This window comes from Kryptolebias marmoratus, linkage group LG17 (genome assembly GCF_001649575.2).
Source record: "Kryptolebias marmoratus isolate JLee-2015 linkage group LG17, ASM164957v2, whole genome shotgun sequence".
NCBI lineage: Eukaryota > Metazoa > Chordata > Actinopteri > Cyprinodontiformes > Rivulidae > Kryptolebias > Kryptolebias marmoratus.
The window spans coordinates 14421261-14440530 of NC_051446.1; the positions used below are offsets into that span (position 1 = coordinate 14421261).

General features: G+C 41.3%; 1 protein-coding gene across 4 annotated transcripts in view; it reads right to left on the reverse strand.

Annotated features, from left to right (window-relative positions):
• The window catches only part of si:ch73-103b11.2 (protein outspread), a 52072-nt gene that overhangs the window by 1882 nt on the left and 30920 nt on the right, over positions 1-19270 (reverse strand). Inside the window, exons 6-25 of one of the 4 annotated variants that reach the window (XR_001808617.3) lie at positions 17333-17552; positions 16708-17218; positions 15417-15558; positions 15185-15301; positions 13579-13635; positions 13404-13472; positions 13218-13307; positions 11712-11821; positions 11529-11567; positions 8755-9499; positions 7565-7681; positions 3136-6789; positions 2347-2494; positions 2150-2255; positions 1378-1537; positions 1187-1294; positions 1023-1109; positions 769-931; positions 614-699; positions 389-473 (exon numbers count right to left, since the gene is read on the reverse strand). Coding sequence is in view for 3 of the 4 variants with exons in the window: in XM_017418318.3 (XP_017273807.1) it covers positions 614-699; positions 769-931; positions 1023-1109; positions 1187-1294; positions 1378-1537; positions 2150-2255; positions 2347-2494; positions 3136-6789; positions 7565-7681; positions 8755-9499; positions 11529-11567; positions 11712-11821; positions 13218-13307; positions 13404-13472; positions 13579-13635; positions 15185-15301; positions 15417-15558; positions 16708-17218; positions 17333-17552 (6729 nt within the window). In the remaining variant the exon portion in view is untranslated. The remainder of the gene's footprint in view (positions 1-388; positions 474-613; positions 700-768; positions 932-1022; positions 1110-1186; positions 1295-1377; positions 1538-2149; positions 2256-2346; positions 2495-3135; positions 6790-7564; positions 7682-8754; positions 9500-11528; positions 11568-11711; positions 11822-13217; positions 13308-13403; positions 13473-13578; positions 13636-15184; positions 15302-15416; positions 15559-16707; positions 17219-17332; positions 17553-19270) is intronic. The other 3 variants (XM_017418320.3, XM_017418318.3, XM_017418319.3) reach the window with 3 other exon arrangements.

Below are 19270 nucleotides of genomic sequence, written 5' to 3' on the forward strand. Positions count from 1 at the left end.
TTTTTAAAACCTCAATTTTCCCACCAAAAACTGTTTGAATGTGAGTGAGAGGTACACACAAACACAGCAGGAAATCAGGCTTTTTAAAAGCACCTGGAGTCGTGTGGATGGGACTTAGTTTGTGTAAAAATAAAACACGTGCAGATAAAGTTTAGAAAATGGTCACACAACACAACAGATCTTACAGGTGTGTCAGATGTAACGAGAAGCTGAGAACCCAAATACTGTTAAACCAATTTAATACAAGAACCCAGCAGGATAGAAATACAGTGAAGTCCCTCCCATACTTGAAATGTTTAACTTTTGCTTGTGCAAAGAAAGCGAATGAAAGGAGAACTCATGCAGGGATAGGTCGGGCATGCTTTGGTCTACATCATGCTATACCTACAGCACATCTCGGGGTGGGGGTTGGTTGGGGAAATCACCCCACATTAAGGGTGTCAGCTATCCAATGAGACCTGTTCAATGACAGACTGATGGACAAAACAGACACGTGACAAACTTACAACAACCAAGTCTGAGTGGAGCTTCTGCACAATGTGGAGTCACTGTGGCCACAGATAACACAGAAAAGGTCCACACAATAACACCAGCAGCCAAAAACAACACTCACCTTTGACCTTAGAGTTCTCAGCTGCCTGGAGGTTGCGGAATTTTCTTTTTTCATGAAATCTGGATTGCTTTTTGATTTCATGATGTCTGAAAACACAATAAAAACATTAATCTCACGTCACGCGTGTTAAATAATGACGAATGTTAGATTCTGACCGTATCCAGATGTAACGGAGTCATCGACCGCCCTCTCCCCTAAAGCTTCTGTGGCCATGAGCAGCTTCTCCTTGAGTTTGCCGATGTCACAGTCGGCCTTTGCTTTCACAATGCTCAGCTCCGTATAGATATCCTTGTATTTGTCTGTGGCGTACTTCTTGTCCTGGGAAAAAGTTTGATAAATATATAGACCACATTAAAAGGCAGGATAAATTACACATACATACTTTATAAAAATAGGTGGTTTTGCTTACCCTTAAAGCAGAATGCAGCTCATCCTTTAAAGAGTGGATTTCCTGTTTAAGATACTGAATCTCAGACTCCTTTATTCGTAGCAGCACCTGGAAAATATTAAGAAAAGCTTAGGTTCGGAAACTTGTTTGTGTGTTAAAGTATGTGGTTTTAGGTTGGCACGTACCTCCAGTTCATACACGTCTTTGCCGTGGGTAAGAGGTGACAGAGTGGTTTCTCCGCTGAAACAGGAGCGCATCCGAGTGATTTCTGCCGACAGTCTGTTGTTTAGTTCCTGATGGACAGAGAGTTGCTCTTTAACCGGTGAACAGAGGCGTATTTGGACGGGCTGGGGGTTGCAGGGATGCGGACTCTGACCTGGTTGTGAGCATTCAGCTCCTGGTTCTCTCTCTGACACTGCCTGAGGGCCTGCCTCTCCACCTCCAGCGCCTGAGCCAGGTGAGCGTTCTCCAGACATTTTCCAGAGTACTGCTCTGACAACACCTCCAGTTCTCTCTGGATGGACTGCAGGTCCTCCCTAAACATCAGGGGGGTCAGAGTGAGCAGATCTTACACCACATGCACATACTGATTTTCACTAGAGCTGAAAGTGCTAGACCATCTGGTTTCATAGAATTAAGAAAAACAAAAAAAACAAATAGCTGACAACTGGGTTGTTTTTCCACTGCTAAAGGGTCACATTATCATTTTCCAGTTTAGATTTTACCTTCCTGCTTGAGTAATTGTTTGCATTTCTGACTGTAGTTCAGAAATCACAGTATTTGTCTTGTCATCCCAACAATCTATATCCTGATATTCCCATTATCTACAAACGCTGACTGACACAGCTGGTGTTAGTCAAAGCTCTTTCCAGTGCCCGTCAGCATTTCTGATTTCTGATTGTTTTTTTTGTTTTTTTATAGAAGCAACACTGTAAACAGAAGTCACGCAAGCATTTTGAACGCCCTCTCTGAGCTTATTGTTAGAACCTGCACTTTTTTGGATCTGACATTAAATGCTTGACCTCTGCACGCTCTGGTTGTTTGCATTCTTTAAAGCAAAATGTTCGCTCAGGATAACAAAAGCTCTGCTCTTGTGTTTCTCCTGCACAATGTGAAAAAGTTCTGAGTGTCCTTGTCATGAAACATACTGGTATTGTAAGCGGAGTTCATCGATGTCTGAGTTCAGACCACTCAGTTGGGAGCGCTGGGTCTTCTCCAGTTCCTCCTTGTGTGCGTTCTTCATCGCTTCAATAGCTAAATGAAAGAAAAATTTATCATATCAATTATTGCATTGATTATTGAATTTAAGCCTGAGTTAGGATGTTCTGCAGGACAATGTCCTTACCAGCAATTGTGGCAGCTGTCTCCTCAGCCAACAGTCTCTCTCGCTCCTCCAGGAGTTTGGAAATTTCCCTTTGATGGTGTCTCTGGAGGTCATCTATGACCTTCTGATGGGTTTCCTCCATTGCAGCAAAGCCACGCTCACATGTGGCCTGGGGAGAGAAAGGGTCAACAGCTGATCATTATGACTCATTTCTGTGGAAAACAAACTAACATCCATTTTACATCTACAATTTATTTTACTTGTGACTACACATTAGGTTCAGTATCTACACTTAGCTCAGAAGGTTGCAAGGAAAGGTTAGAAATAGAAGCCAAACAGTTTTCTATTCGATCTAAAGCCCAGCTATGTTATTAAAGCAGGTTAAAGCAGTGAAGCTGCTGTTCAGTGGAGTGTCCCAGAAAAGCTAGTTTACTCTGTTAATGGATTAAGAAAATGGTATGATTTACTGGCAACTTAAAAGGCTGATATCCAATACAAACTGGGTTCTATGTCATTATGCATTTCCTGATTGATTTTCTAAAACTCCTCCTTGCTTTGTTGGAATTTTCAGACACTGTCTACATAAGTTAGATGTTTTAGCTTTAAAACAAGCTCAAATAGGTGAGGAATTCAAAGATCTAACCTGTAGTTAAATATATATATATATATATATATATATATATATATAAATAATCAAACCATTTCCCAAATCCAAAGGAAAATATGTTTTGCTATATTTCACTATTCGTTTACTACTCTCTTCTTTAAAGAAATGTTTAAATCACTAAGATAAAATGAAAGAACAAGAACCTTAAGACTTTCAAAGTCTCTTTGGTATTTCTCTCTCAGGCTGGCCACGTCTCCTTCAAGGTGCTTGTACTCCAGCTCATCCTTCATGCTATTCATCTGAGTCTCCAGCTCCTGGATCCGGTCTCTCAGAACCACCATGGAGTCCACCTCTGACATGCTCTGTGCATCCACCTCCTCTTCCATCGGTGTGGCAACCTCCTCACAGGAAGGAGAGTCGAAGACCTCAGGCCTTTCTTTGGCACACTGCATGCTTTCCACATACTGAGAGTGTAACCTCTCAACCTCCTCTTTGTGGACTTTATGCAGCTCACAGATCCTCTCTTCGAACTGCTCCTGCAGCTTCTTCACGTCGCCCGTGTGGCGCTCCTCCAGGCTGTCGATGTCCACCAGCAGAAGCTCCAGCTTTCGCTGACTGTCAGCTGCCGTCTCCATGAGGGCGAGCTCCGTGGAGGCGTGGCTTTGCTCTGCTTGGCTGAGCTCGATCTTGTACCTCTGCTTCAGGGTCTCAGTCTCCCTCTGGAAGCGATCATCCAGAAGGGCCACTTGCTCCTGCTGCTGGGAGAGCTGGTTTACGCGTTTGCTGATCTCACTCTTCAGTGTCTGATTCTCCTTCTGGAGTGAGGCCACCGTTTGGGTGAAGTTCTCTCGCTCCTCTTGCAAAGAGGCTTCATATTTGTCTTGGATTGCTGTGACATTGCAGGCATGCTGCTGCACCAGAGCTTCCATGTTTTGACTGGTCTGCTTACACGAACTCAGCTCTCGCTCATGCATGGCCCGTAACCTACAGGCTACATAAGCCACTTGAGCCTGTATAAGGGCTTCACGCATACACAGAGAGGTGCTCGTCAAGCTGTGCGATGCCTGGTGCCCTAAAACCGTATGGATCATTTTAGAAAGTGCAGGATGGCTTTCACTGCTTTCTAACTCTTGAGCATACTTGTGCAGGACCGCCGCTTGCCTGTGGAGCTCATTAGCCAAGTTTTCATGGGCGTTTTGGAATGATTCAATAGACTCAACGCCACAAGAGGGCATGACACTAGCCAAGTGTCTGTCCACAATTTCCTTAGCCAAATCTCTAGCTTCTTCCATTTCAATCTGTTCCATGTAGGGAGCAAGTTCAGGAGGGTGAATGTCGGCTAACTTTTGTTTACCAAACCCAAGGTTGGTTTTGACCTCCTTGATCACAGTTTTCAATTCAGGCTTTTTAGAAGCATCAATAATTGCTTTCAGAGCCATTTCCCTTTGATACAGCTTATTATGGGCTTCAGTCAACTCCCTTTTCAGCATGTCAAATTTTTCCTCATAGCAAAGTTTCAGATTTTGAATTGAGTAAGCCAGTTCTGCTTTGAGGAAGGTGTTGAAGACCACAGCGGCATTAACATCTACATCAACGGACTCACTGCTCTGCTTAAATAAAGCAACATCTGTCTCTGCTTTCTCCACATCCTTCCAGAACGTGGCCTCCAACATCAACTTCCTGGTCAAAACATCAGCATAAACGATGGCCAGGCAGTCTTTTTCGTTCCTTTTAATGTGCTCCAAGTCCTCCCATATCTCAACAAGAGCCTGTTGGAGGTCAGCCTTTGAAGTTTGTATTAACAAAGCCATCTTGTTCAAAACCACTGCCTCAAATGACAGCGTCTTGGCAAAGAGGAGCAGCGCCTCACTGTCTCCGGTCTCTGGGGGTTGATTCTGATGGATAACTGGTGACTGCTCTTCCAACATCTTTTGGCCTTGTCGGATGTGCAGAGACGCATTGAACAAATCATTTTCTATCTCTGACAGTGAGTGCAGCTGTGAATCAGAGGTACCATGGGAGCCGGTGAGAATTGCCCGTACTTTCTCTCTGCCATTTTCAACACACACCAGGGCCTCAGTGTAATCCTCGAGAGCAGAACCACTCTTTCTTTCACTGTCACCACTGACTTCTTCCCCTGGGCAAGACCTTTTTTCTGACATATTTAAATCCGACCTGGACACGTCATCAGTTTGAGTGACTTGTTGGACATCTAAGTTCTGTGTAAGATTTCTCAGCTTTTCCTCCGTGGCAAGCAGTTTAGTTTCTAGAGCATGTATGATAGAAATAAACTTTTCTGGGTCACTAGCATGTGGAGAAATGTTTTCAAAGTTAACAACATCTTGTTCTTTGTCAACTAACAGACTGCTCACATGACTACTGTCCATGTCATCAGGACTGATATATTTTTGGCACTGAATATTGGAAAAACGTATTCTTGGTCCCTTAGCTTGAGAATCCTTATCTGAAGAGTTCTCAGTCTTAGAAGCATCCTCTAAAGAAAACTCTGTATTTGACGTATTAATTCCTCCCTTCTCATCCTGTTCTGGGATTTGATCCCTTTCCATGCAAAGATCAGCATATCCCAGCTGGAGAGCATTGAGGTGCTGCTCTAATTCTGCAATGCGGTCCTCTGCAACCACAAGCTTGGCCTGCAGATCCTTTTCAGCTTTGCAGGGCTCAGCGTTATTGATGAGACTTTGACTCATTTGACAAAGGAGCTCCTCCTTTGCTTGCAGCTTCTGTTCCGTTTCCTCCAAGCTGGTGCCAAGTGCAGTCATTTTGACAAGAGCCTCTTTCAGGTCCTCCTCTTTTCGTTCCATTAATCTTTCATACATCTCCTTCGTTTGTCGAATTTCCTCTTCCTTTTCTCGAAGAAACTGGCTCATTTTTTGAAACTCGTGCGTAGCTCTCTCATATGAATGCTCCAGGGCACAGTAATCAGCTTCTTCAGTTTCCAGACGATTACGGAGCTTGTTCACCTCACGGTCCGCTTCTGCGATCTGGTTCAGAAGCTCCTGACAGCGGCATGTGAGATGGCCCTTTTCTTCCTCTAACCTCCGCACACTTTCCCTCAGCGACTCAACCATGTCAGTCTTTCGAGCCAGCTGCTCTTGCAGCTTTAACATTTCCTCCTTGTATTCTTTACCACCTGAGGCCCGCCTCCCTCTTAACAAGGCCTCAACCTGTTGCTCAGCCTCTAACAGTCTGTCTTCTACCTCCTTCTGGGAACTTTCTGCCTCAGCTAACCTTCTACTCAGATTCTGTCTTTCCTTCTCATGACTCTCTTGCATGCAGAGTTGCTCATTCCTCAGTCGCTCCTCCTTTAGTGCCTGACCCTCTTCGGTAGCGAGCAGTCGAGCAGTTACCTCCTGCAGCCTCTCCTGCAACCTTTGTATCTCTTTCATGTGGTCCCGTTGCAGGGCCTGCTGGCGCTCTAGGTGCCTGAGAGCCTGATTTCTTTCCAAGAGGCTGGCCTCAACTTCACGGAGTCTGTCCTCACTGTCCTTCAGCTGGGCTCGTAGGGTGGCCTCGTTGCGTCCATATTCCTCTTCCTGCTCTTTCGAACGCTCCTGCTCCAGCTTGAGCTCGTTGCGCATTCGAACCACAGCCTGTTCGCTCGCCAAGATTTCAGCCATAGCAGATGCAAGTTTAGCCTGCAGAGCCTGAATATCAGCCTCATGGCGGTCAACGGCATCCTGAGCTTCAGTGTAGCTTCTCTTTAAAGTCCGGATTTGCAGCTGAGTGACGTCCTGCTTGCGCTTTTGGGACTCCAGCTCCCCCTGTAAGTCTTGATTCAGCTTATGCAAATGCTGCAACGGCACTCTGTGAGGTGATGAGGAAGGAGGTGTTGTACTCTTGAAAAGATTGATGATACATTGCCATTAGTGACATCACTTCACTTTCCCTACTATTTAAAGAGAACCACATCTCGAGGATTACCAGGAAAATAAGTTCTCTCTTTTTTTATTTTTTGGTCATTTCTTGATTTAATTGAATTTTCTCCAAGCTTCCACTGTGCTTTTTCCAGGGGGTCACAAACAAACAAAAACATTGTGGAAAAAAAAAACCCATCTCCTCAAACAAAATCTTAAATTTTTGACCATTTTAGTGATATTAAATTAAAAAAAATGTCATTGTATTATAGGAAACTACACAAAAAGCAGCACTTAAAACGTGCAGTTCTGAAACAGAAAGCATGCAGAACCCAAAAGGGGGAAAGCCTCAAACAAAAGAGTGAGAAAAAGCACAGCACAAGGCTTTTGGAATAAGTTTCTTACCTCGAATTCAACAGATCAAATCAGTTATTTTCCCAGGAGATGTGAAACTCCATCAGAACAAGTTAATGAAAACTCATGCTATAAACACCACAACCATGCGTTTCAGTTTAAGAAAAGAAGCACCGACACCTGTTAGTAAAACTGTTGAAGATTTATAGTCACCGCAACAAAAATCTGAGCTATCAAACAGCAGACTACATAGCAGAAACACCTTCATATTCTTTTTACATAGACACAAAACATTTAAACATCAGATTTAAATTATTTTTAACTCACGATTACATCCTGCATTGCTATTTATTTATACTGTATTTTGACACCAGGTGCAATCGGCACGTGGTGAGGATTTTACCTGCAGGATGTAGCCCTCCCTGGCATTTTGCTCTCTCCCCAGAGCGTCTTCTAGTTGCTCTTTTAAAAGTTTGTTCTGCTCTTGTAGCCGGTCCAGCTCCTTTTGCTTCTGTCCCAACTGGAGGGAAAAAAAACCCCAAAAACAACAAAAAAAAATAATAATGAATGACCAGAACAAGCCATTTTAAAAAAGTCATTCAGTTCAGACTAGAGGTGTTGGAGCAGATCAAGTTTCTACATTTGAGTGGGACTAACACAAGCAGACTTCATCAACACAGTTATTACATTATTATGAATACATAACATTAGAAATGAATAACTTTACAATATACTCTTTTATTCCCAATAAGTATGTAAAACAATCCACAGTTTTCATAGCGGTAGTTTTCTGCTTTAGTAAATTAAGCCCAGAGTTTCCATTTTGAGTAGACTGCAGGCATCGTTTCATGTCAGAAGGAGGCAAAGTTGAACCATTTAGTGCGATCAAACCTGAACTTCTTAAAATTACTTTCATCATAAGAGAATCAAGTCTAGCTTATAATAAAAGATAAATTTATAAAAAACAAACCATAGAAAATCTTTTGTAACAATCAGGCAATAACTTAAGACACTGTGTGGACAAACTAATTAAATTAAATTTTCTGTGTGATCAATTAAGGATATTTGCACAATGTCGTCAGACAGTGCTGCAATAAAGACAGGGAAGAGCCGCTTTTGGAGGTTTTAATATTCAAGCAGGGATTGGGCAAGCATAAATTTATTTTTTATTTTTTCCCAGGTGCTGTGATGCCTGGAAAAACAACAGATTTAAGAAGTAAACCTGGGTGGTGCGTTGGAGTGCAGCGGTGTGAGGGGGTCATATGAAAATAATGGTAGGGTGTCTTTTTAACGCTCCTCATAAGCCTCCCTAAGATTTCAAACTGTTAAAAGATATGCAAATGAAGAATGATTTTGTGACTTTGTGTAGATCAAAGCAATTACTCTTTGACTCTCTAACCTTTAAACGTGTTTTGAGAGCTCTGAGAGTTTCTTCTGTTTTGATGTCAGTCAATCCGGATAAAGGCTGAGATTAAGCACCAAAATATTTATTCTCCAATATCCAACTGACTATGGCAAAGCACAGAACCCAGGGATCCACAAACTGCCCCAACACTTAGAACACATGTATGAGACCACACTGTGAAAACACACCTCCTTGTCTAGCAGCGCAGCGAGCTCGTGTGCAGGTAACCGCTCAGATTCTCCCAAAGTCGTGACAATTGGCACTTGCTTCTCTTCTCTTAAGGGTGTCGTCTCCACTTGATGCCAACGTTGTTCGATTTCTTCTTGGACGTCTGAAGCTATGCCGTCTGTTGTGTCTTCACTCTGCTGGCAGATGGCAGCAGGGTGGTCTATTTCCATCTTTCCTTGTTCGTGGCTTTCAGGTACCAGGGGCGCGGCGTTACGTGTTGAAATAACAGAAACTGGTTTTGGCGTGAGACCTGCACTGGTTGTGCTGTGCAATGCGTTGTCTCTCCTAGCGTTCTCCTTTTCTGCTTCCTCTTTCACAGTATGCGGCTGAGGACCTGATACAGACGAGGTTTGCAGGGAGGAGGAAGATACAGGAGAGGACGCCAACGAGGAAGGAGAAGAAGAGGGCGAGTAGCAGGAGGAAGCCGTAGAATACGATGAGCTGAGGTCAACCGTCTCCGCTCGCTCTTTTGTCGGCTTTTCTTTCCGCTCGATTTTAAATTCGGACCAGTCGAAGGTTTTTGAGCGGCCGTCTCGCCTGCGTTCTCGGACTCCCCTTTTCCGTGGCTCAGAAGGAGATGTGCCGCCTGGCGGATGTTTGTGGTCGTCAGCTTTAGGTACCTCAACACTTGGGCTAATGTCAGGAATCGTCTGAGAGCATGGCTCCAACATCACATGACCTTTTATCTGCTCATCAGGGATCGATCTGAATGAAAGAAAACACAAACCAATACAAATAAATAACTCTAGGCAAAGAGTCTTATAACCTGACATGTGGATACTTATCGTCAGCTCAATACCTTCAAATAAAGCGGTGCGGGAGAAGAACAACAATGCATCAACATTTCTGGTAGTGCAGCTTCAGTTAATTGATTTGTCAGGGTTTCTGCAGGGTCCAACTTAAATTTATGATCTTTGAAAGCCTTCCGAATGTAATGAAATCACTTGATTTAAAATAAGGGGTGGATTTTATCTGTGCCCACAGGACTATTTAACAATGACTCAACAACAACAAAGAAATACACAGAATTAATGTTACCTAAACCTGGATGAGAAGCATGAATTAGATGGAACAGCCAATAAAAATTAGAAATTAGTCTAAGTCCTTGATTAGCTCTCTTGCATTGTGAAAAACTGAGTTTATAATCCAGTCCTCTCTTGTATCATCTCATTTTCAGGTCAAGTCACTTCCATGAAGCTTCATTCAGTCAGAATTAAGTAAAAAAAGTTTGGTATTTTGGAGCTGTAGCCAAAAATCAGGAAAAGCTTAAACACAAGCAGAGAGGTAAGAAGTGGCAATGGAAGCTGAAGTAAAGGATTACATTTTCTAGAGCTAATTTCCCTCATTACTTTAACGGCAATCAAAACTTTTGTCAGTAAAAAGACAAAATGAATCAAGTCTTCTTGAGTTGAAAAAAATAGAAAAAACAAAAAGAAGCTTCACAAAGAGAATTAGAGAAAGAAACATAAAAACATTAACTTTTAGGTGAGCATTAGATCCAATCAGTTTATAACATATTTTAAAAAAACATTTAACCTATGACTAACAACTGCTAGGTTAGAAAAATATTTAGTTTTTGTATATCAACTTAAAACATCAAAAAGGTTTTTTTAAGTATTAAGATTTCCTGTTTCTGATAAATGACTGAAGCCTTTTTCTGAACGTATCTTTTAAAACCAACATAAGTTTAAAATAAACAGTAGTGAGAATGTCTTTCCTTTATTACTTCTCTTAACAAGCTTTAAAAAGTTATACAAACTAGAAGATAAATCTTTGTTTACTTTGCATTATAATCCAAAGAAAATGAAGTTAGGATTAAGGTTAATTTCACAGAAACGTGTAGTAGTGTTGCTGCTTCTGTCACCTGAATCCTCTCACTAATTTAGGGAAACCGGTATGTTAAAACTGGTCTGACTTTGGGTATCAAATTGGTATCTGTTTAGGTACAACACTGGGGTAAAAATCAAAAATCAAAACCTTTTATTATATGACCTGCAGATACCCTGATTTAAAAAGGAAAAAAACCCAACACAGAATAGAGCCAAGTCAAAGCATTAATACCTAAACATTTATAGAGCAGACAGTGGGACTGAAAGCAGCTTTTCTGATCAGAGACAAGCCTGACTGCAGATGCCAATTTTTAGCTTCGACGTTGCCACAGCATAAAAAGGAGCTGAAACTAAAGCATTTATTTGCAGTTAACCGCCTCCTCCTGCAACTCGGCACTTGTGGTGTTAAAGTGCAATGTGGTATTGTATAAAAGTGTCGTTAAGTGTGAGGTCGGTGAGAAGGGTCAGTGTTGTAAAGCAGAAAAGAAAAGTGCATGTTAGTTTACGCAGAAACACACTTTAGGTGACGAACTGACAGAGAATGTGTGTGACTCAGTACGTGTGATAAACAAATAGCATCATACGTAATGTGCTGCAAGCTGCTCCACCTACACAATCAGATCTTTTTCTGTGGATAAGCTGAGATTGAGAAGTGGTTCTATAAACATTTCCAAAGCTTCCCGAGTTGCCAGTCACATTACAATGATGATTAGCATCGGCCTGTGGTGTTGGGCAGATTATTCGAGGATGTTGACGCGTGCTTCTACGGCGGTATAACTGACAGGGAGACATTACTCAATCACATGACATATGGCTGGACGACAAACACGTCGGCGCTGACATTGCCGAGCAATTACATCACTGTTTGAGGAGGGAGAGAAACTCGACACAACAAGCACTCCAACCTGGGCTTCAGAACGGACAGTTTCAGAGAGATGTTTTTCCTGGAAGCGGGTTGAAAATACCGGTTGAGGGAGAAGAGAAAGAATGAAAGTGGGTGAGAAGGAGACAGGAATTCAGATAAATAAAGTGAGAAAAGCATCTGGTACATCTGCCAGAGGATGGTGTTAATCCTGGCTGGGTATTACCGGGTGACGTCGGGGGCAATAGTGGGTCGCACATTCTTCATAATGGCCTGAATCCAATTGCGACGGATTCCAGAGGTCATAGCTGACAGGGTGCAGACGCCATCTTTACACTGAAAACAGACATTTCATTTAAATGACTGACATGCTGATCAAAGTGACCTGTTACCATTGTTTAGAGAAAAAAAGCCATCTTTCTACAGCTCAACAGCATTTAGATTTGTCATTTTAAAAGGAAAACCAAGTTGTCTCTTTCTACCATTGTAGACAAAGAAATGGATGCACATTCACTGCTAATGCTCATTTTAAATAATTATTGCTAATATACAATCTACCCTTTATTTTTTACGACTCATTGTTAAGTTTGAAATATTTCATGTTAATATTTATTGAATTTTTTTTTACTGCTTGACAGAAAATCATTTTTAACCTTCGTTCTCTGCTTTTCTATATTCGTGAAACACTTCAGACTAAAAGCTCATGTCTTTAAACTGCATCGAGTAAAGATTGGTTTCTGAGCATCAAAGCATCACAACATTGGGGGGAGAAAGGTTTTCATTTTGTAAGGTTATAACTACTCTTAAATCTTTAATATCCAGGAGACGAATGAAACAAGCAGAAGATTAGCTTTAAATTTATTTGTGCTATTTGTATGAACTCACACAAGTTAGAACAGACATGTTGTGTAATTGCTTAACAATGGAAAACTAATCAACTTAGAAAATAGTTTTTAGAAATACAAATGATCTTTAAACTGAAATTCTCCATTTATATTACTGTTTGTGCAATGACTTCAGCTAAGAGCATTTCAGTGACAACTTCTACAAAACCACAAAATTGTGCCATAACTTCAGAGAAAACTCAAGCAATCTAGATTTAAAAACTCTACGAAGCAGCAAAGTTAATGAGAGCAGCTCTGTCCAGTCAGAGCGCGGTGTACGGAGTAGATATAAATACAAGGGTTATTCATTCGGACACCAAACCCATGTTGTTCTCAGCCAAAGCAACAACTATCCTTTTCACCACTCTATTTCTGACATCCTCCGGATGATAGCTGTGAAAGCAGCTTCGAGCTAATGTAAACAAATGGAATGACCTTGTAACCATTAGTCATTGTTCCGCTCAGACTGGATTAAAATGCTGAGCTTAGATACACAAAACAATATATCAAACACGTTTCTGGGTTTATTTATGTTACAGAGAAACTTCAGACAAAGACCAAGCTTCCTAATATGAGAGGTTGGGTAAACATATTGTGCAGAATGAAAGTCAAATTGGTTCACGGAGACGGAAGGAAGTGGCAACAGCTGTAGCAGATTTAGACCACTATGATGTAAGCCTTTCACAGAGAGATGACAAGTCAGGTCAGACAAAGAAATGATGATGTCTGATACCCTCAGTTACAACACATGCTGTCTAAGGCTGTTTATAGACTGGAAGAAGACAGGGGAGCTACAATGTGGAGACAACAAGTTTCAGATTTACTACAGATGTCAAAGAGACACTCACGAGGATTTGGAAGCCATAATTCCTCTGGACTGGGAACTCTTTGACATCGTAACATGTGGAAAGGTCAATCTCACCATCCAGTTCTGAGGCCTAGGAGAGAAAAATAAAACAAAGACAAGGAATAAAAACTCATTTCTACATGACTGCCTATTAGTTTACATAAAATCTCTGAGAGACTAGCCTTACCTCCTCAGCTATTGAGTCCTTATAGTACCTCAAGCTCTGGTCTGTTAGAACAAACCAGTGTTTCTTCCACTAAGAGTAAAAAAAAAAGGTTTTAATTACATTGCATAGTTCATTTAATTAGCATTAGAGACGATTAGCAGGCAGTCATTTCATTCTACTATAAATAACATATTACCATTTCATCTTCGTAAAGCTTTGTCATCCATCCTTTTTTGAAGTTCAGCAGATCTGGCTGAAATTAAAACAGAGGGATGTAATATTATGCAATGCAACTGGATTAATTTGTTAAGCCAAACACAAGAATTTGTACAATAACATGAAAAGCAACTGCATTTTGTTGAAACAGTTTGTACTTCTCCTTGTTACTGCTGAAGTCATCAGTGGGTTAGAATTTTGTTCTTGATATAATCAGAAAATAAGTAACATCTCACCAAACACTGTATTTATGTGCATTTATTTTTTTCTCGTTAGGCAATGCCCGAAGCTAAGCAGTATAATTGCAAATATGTGGTTTTAGCCACAGAGACTGGCTGTCGGGAGCTGGACTTTCACTGTGAAACACACACTGCTGTACATTGAAACCAAGCTCAAGTCTGTTTATAGACTCCAAAGTAAAGCATTCAGATAAAAGCCGGCTTTTGATCACTCAACAATACCTTGTTTTTGTTGAGCTTCATCCGGTGTGGTGTCACCGCCTGGCAGAGAGTCATTCTGATGGCTAACTGCCTTTAATTCATATGTTGACAATCTGTTTCTTTCTGTCTAACCCAGGGACACACACATAACTCTGGCTGCCCCTGCGCTGGTTATTTATAATCGTCAGTAGCAGTGGCGGCAGTGGTGTGTGTAGACGTGTGCATGTCTGTGTTGGAGTGGGTGGGGGTTTGGCAGCTGCAGCTTGGACAGGGAGAGAGAAACCAGCCACACGCTGACTAGACTTACCCCCCCAGCACTCCCTGAACAGACCACAGATCAGACTAGCAGGAGTCAGACCTCAACAAGACACCAAGGCAGTCTGAATCAACTTGACAGACACGTAAATCTTATTTGTAATGAGGAAAATTTATTTTAAAACATACCAAGGATATAAGTACTACTTAATCAATGCAAATACAAAACACTAGATGTATTTAATAATATTCCTGATGTAAATATAAGTAGGCCTGTTAGCCTGAATAAAAAAAGGAAGCTGCAGCGACAATCACCATAAACAATTCTTTGTTTTAAGATTTGTGGAGAACTATTATTTTCTATATATTTTTTTTTTGGTTATGCATCTAGCACACTGAAGTCCACCTCAGTTTGATGTAGAAGTGTGGTTTCAAATGCAACAAATGAATCACGGCTGAAAAAAATGTCAAGGCTGTAGTCGAGGCGTGAGAAGAACTTTACTGATTTGTTGCAAAAATAAGTCACGGCTTGTCGCAGAAATGCAACAACAGAAGCGGAAAGAAAGAAAGCAAACTTTAAGAGGACTGTATTTAGAAATAAAGTTAGAAATAAAGGGCTGCAAGTGACGCAAGCATGCTTCAAACAAATGCTTCCTTTGCAGAAGTTTAAAAAAATGCTGCCATCAGTCAATATAACGTAATTATGCTTTTGTTTGAGGCTAAACAGCTAAAGATTTACTTAAAATTATTATGTCTTGACCTGAGTTTTAAGCTGAATACAAAAGGGGGGAAAAGAAGACCAATTTTGCCAACAAATGAAAGGAAACAGCTTCGTTTCATAGAAGTCTGATGGTCTGTTGAACGCAGGTGGGATTTGTTCTCTGAACTTACAGTCATCGAGGACTCTGTGACTCTGCGATCCAGCGACTTGGCTCTTCTCAAATTGGCAAAACTGGAGCTGGAAACATCAAAGGCTAAACAGTCCTTCCCTGAATCCAGTGACATCTCCTGCAAATATAAAACTGTTAATTAATTTGACTGAGACTCCTCTGATTTTACCTCAGTGAACTGCTAAGCCTCGAATGATTCATTTTGCTCATGTGTAACGATGAGAGCTGCATACATGTTTGCCATCCAGATAGCGTCTCTCGCTCCGGCCTTGTCTTTGAATCACTGTAGTTTTAACTGAGGGGTCAGCGGAGTTGCTGGTATCCATATGCTCTGTATGCTGACCCTCCTCAAACCGACCGATGATTTGAGGTCGCCTGAAAGACACAAAGCAAATACACTTCAATACGCATTTTAGATTCCACTATTCAAAGTGCATACCAAAGACATTACTTATTCTTAAAATATACATCAAGATGCAGTATAACATACTTAAATGGTGGCAGAATGAAATAGTAAAAACAAGCTCAAAGCATGATATAAGAAGCAATTTTGAGCCAAAGTGTCATGTCTCTTAAAAGATACAAGAAGTATAACGAGACGAGAAGTAAAGTTTTGAACAGCATTCTGAACTTTCTGATAAAGAAAAAACACGTGACAGAGAAAACTTAACAACCCCAATAAGAACCATCCAGAGACACTCAAAGAGTGAAGTTATACAATGAGAAATAAACTTCAGAGGAAATAGGAAAAAGGACTAGAATGGTGGGTTAATTACATTGGAGAGGCAGCAGGAATGGCAACACAATCAACTTTACCTTAAGACACCGCACTTGTTCAAGTGTATGTATGTGAAAAATGAGAGGAAATGTTTAACTGAGGGTACAATCAACCATTTGTGCATTTGTATACAAAGCAAATTAAGTAGGTTTCGTCTGAAACAGTGCATGTGTGCACCCAGGTGGTGCAGAGATGAAATGAGAGAAAGCAGGAATCAGCGGTGACCAGCAGGGAACAGCATTGGGACAGGGGTGGAGGGGTTGGCTGAGCATTAGCTCTGAGAAGCTCCGTTCAGAAGCTCCTGGAAAAGATTGAAACAACAAAACAGAGTAGCGAGGCAGCAGGAGCAAAAGGTAAAGACCGCTAGAACATAAAAATTACATGTGAATCTACTTTCTCCCAACTCATTAATGTTAAACCACTGATAAGCTAGGATAGGAAGCAGTAGCAAAAGATGCTTAAGAAGAAGTGCCTCGAAGACGGCAGCCACAGGGTGGTGCTAACTAACTACAATGCTGAATGTTTCAAGCAATGCATGAACTAAACATACAATAATTACATAGCATGCCATCTAAAGAGTTTTACAAATTTGCCAAAGACTAAAAAGCAGTGGTTTGATACTGATAATCATATTAGCATCAACAACACAACTTCACAAAAACAAAATCTCCAATCAACTATTTTTATATGCAATTCCCAGTAACTTATTAGAATGAAAGCGTAGAAAAGTGTGCATTTATCCTTACCTGCGCTCCTCCCCAAATAGCCGAGCCACCTCCTCCCTCCCTGGGCTCCGTGTCCGTGCCCTCAGCTCTTGGCGCTTTTTCTCTGAGCGGAAGGCTTCCTGGTAGCTCAGAATGCGAGCCCGTGGCACATCAGACAGTGCTGTGTACTCTCTGCCGGACCGGCCAACTCTGCTCTCTCCACCACCACTGCGCCCCTCCCAGGCAAGCGAAGCCCCGCTGGGTTCGGAGTCCAGCGAGCTCTGGGAGGAGCTGATGGTGGAGTAGGTCGGGGAAACAATTGCACTTGGAGAGGGAAAGGGATCTTGGGAGGGTTGATGAGGGGAAATTTGGGGATCGGATTCAGAGCTGTACCTGGAACTGGGAGCTCCTGAAGAGGAGGATGAAACTGACGAGGTCAGGGTCAGACTCTGGGGGGGCTGGGAGTGTGGAGAAGTTTCTGACTTGGTCTTCTCCAGGGAAAAGTAACCACTCTCCACTCGTACCTTTCGCCCAGTGCTCACAGTACGGCCATCTGAAAGAAAGCCACAGCACCACTTATTGAAGTTAGCTGCCAAAACACCTGCTTTCTTTAAACTTCAAACGAAAAGTGGGAGGTGCTGAAGAAGCTGCACGCCCTCCTCCTCACCATCTTGACTGGTAACACTGGACTCTGTCTGGCTTTGGCTCAGCTGGCTGATGCAGGAGGCACTGCGGCTGCAGGGGATGGTGGCCCTGCTCCAGCGGCTCTCCTCCTGCCACAGAGTTGCACGGCTCATCGGGACCCGCTCAGCGCTGGCAATGCTGCTGGTCAGGCACGGGATGCTGCCTCCACTGCTGGTCACTGTTACCTTAGCAGGTCCAGGCTCCTGGGTTGGATTCGGGAGGCATGGGGGGGGAGAGTAAAGGACATAATGGACGGTAAGGTCACAGAACAACTACAAAAGGGAATGTGAGCAAGAACAAGATCAAGTAGAAACTACATACTTGAGTGTAAATGTGAGAACTTAAATAAACAAAAAAATTATTATGTAGGTAATCATACTAACTGTAACCTAGTGAATTGTTTCTGCACACTTTTCTTTATAACATGTAAGATAGCTATAAACCTCCTACTTTACAATGGCACAGAATTACCCATTATTGTTTTTTGAATGAAACAAATGTATCAAACAAAACAAAAAATGACATATTCAGAAGTCAGAACAAGGAAATGTGAAAAGCAGCAAGAGATCAACAGCCTAAAGAGTTCATTCATGGCAAATGCACCTGTAATCTAGAAGAATACAGAGAACAGATGACAAAAACACATGAATTTTTTTGCAGATCTTTGTACGTTTAACAAATGCAAAGTAAACAAAAGGGTTGTTCAAAGATGTCGCATTAATTTCGAAAAACCATTAAACAATCAACAGATGCATGAAACTGTCGTCATAACATGAGAGAATAATATTTCCAAAGCAAAGCGACTATTAATCAACTTTTTTAAGCCAGTCAACTGCAGTCACCATAAACATGCTCAGAATTTTTCGAGTATCAGAGAAAGAAGCAAAGATAATGGCTTTTTTTTTTTTTACACCCATCACCTTGTTGGGATTCACATCATTTTGTTTTTGAATAAAAAAATAGTTTCAAAACTGGGAATTGTTATAATTTTATTTTAAAAGATGAGTATGAAAAGTTCGGCTGTGCTGAACTCACTGGGTGTCCATTCATGTCTTCAGTGGAAAAACACTGGCTTGACGTTACTCCACCCTGCCAATCAGAACAGCCTTCTGATGTTAGTCCTTGTTGGGTAATGGTAAATATTAATAAACACAAAAATAAATAAATAAATAATAACAATCGCCCTTCATGTACTGAGGCAATTCATTTTTGTGTTCAGTTTCTGTCTCGCATTAAAAAAAAAGCTGCAGAGAAACGACAATTAGGGCAAGACTAAAAGATTTGTTAAGTTTTATAAGCAAGGTTTTATTTATTTCTCCCTCCAAGTCAGGGTTAAATCTTAGATTAATAGCCAGTCTTTAGGCCAACATGTTACTGTGAGTATTTGCAACAGCTTCAAAGCAAATGTCTCCCGAAAAGTAGGAAAAAAAAAAAAAAGGGAGACGAGCTTTCGGGTGGAAATGTGGAGCTGATCAGGTAAGGTGTGGAAAACATAAACCTCAACACGCTAGTAGATATCCATCAGTGACAATCTGTCAGATGGAATTATGATAAACGTTCTCGTGTCGACGCGTCAGGAACTTTGCCTTAACCACTGAAAAGCTTTTTCAGGTGATGCACATTCCAACAACCCACACAAAAACCTCCTGTTATGATAAAATGTTAGCAAAGCTTTAAACTGCTAACACACAAAAACATTTTTCAAAACAGTAATTGTTGAACATCTAATATAAAGTATGAAAAAGAAGTAAATGTGAAAATTACATCCAGGTGCTGGTCATAAAATTAGAATATCATGAAAAAGTAGATTGATTTTAGTAATTCCATTTAAAAAGTGAAACTTGTATATTATATTCATACATTACATACAAACTCATATATTTCAAATGTTTATTTCGTTTAATTTTGATGATTACAAATG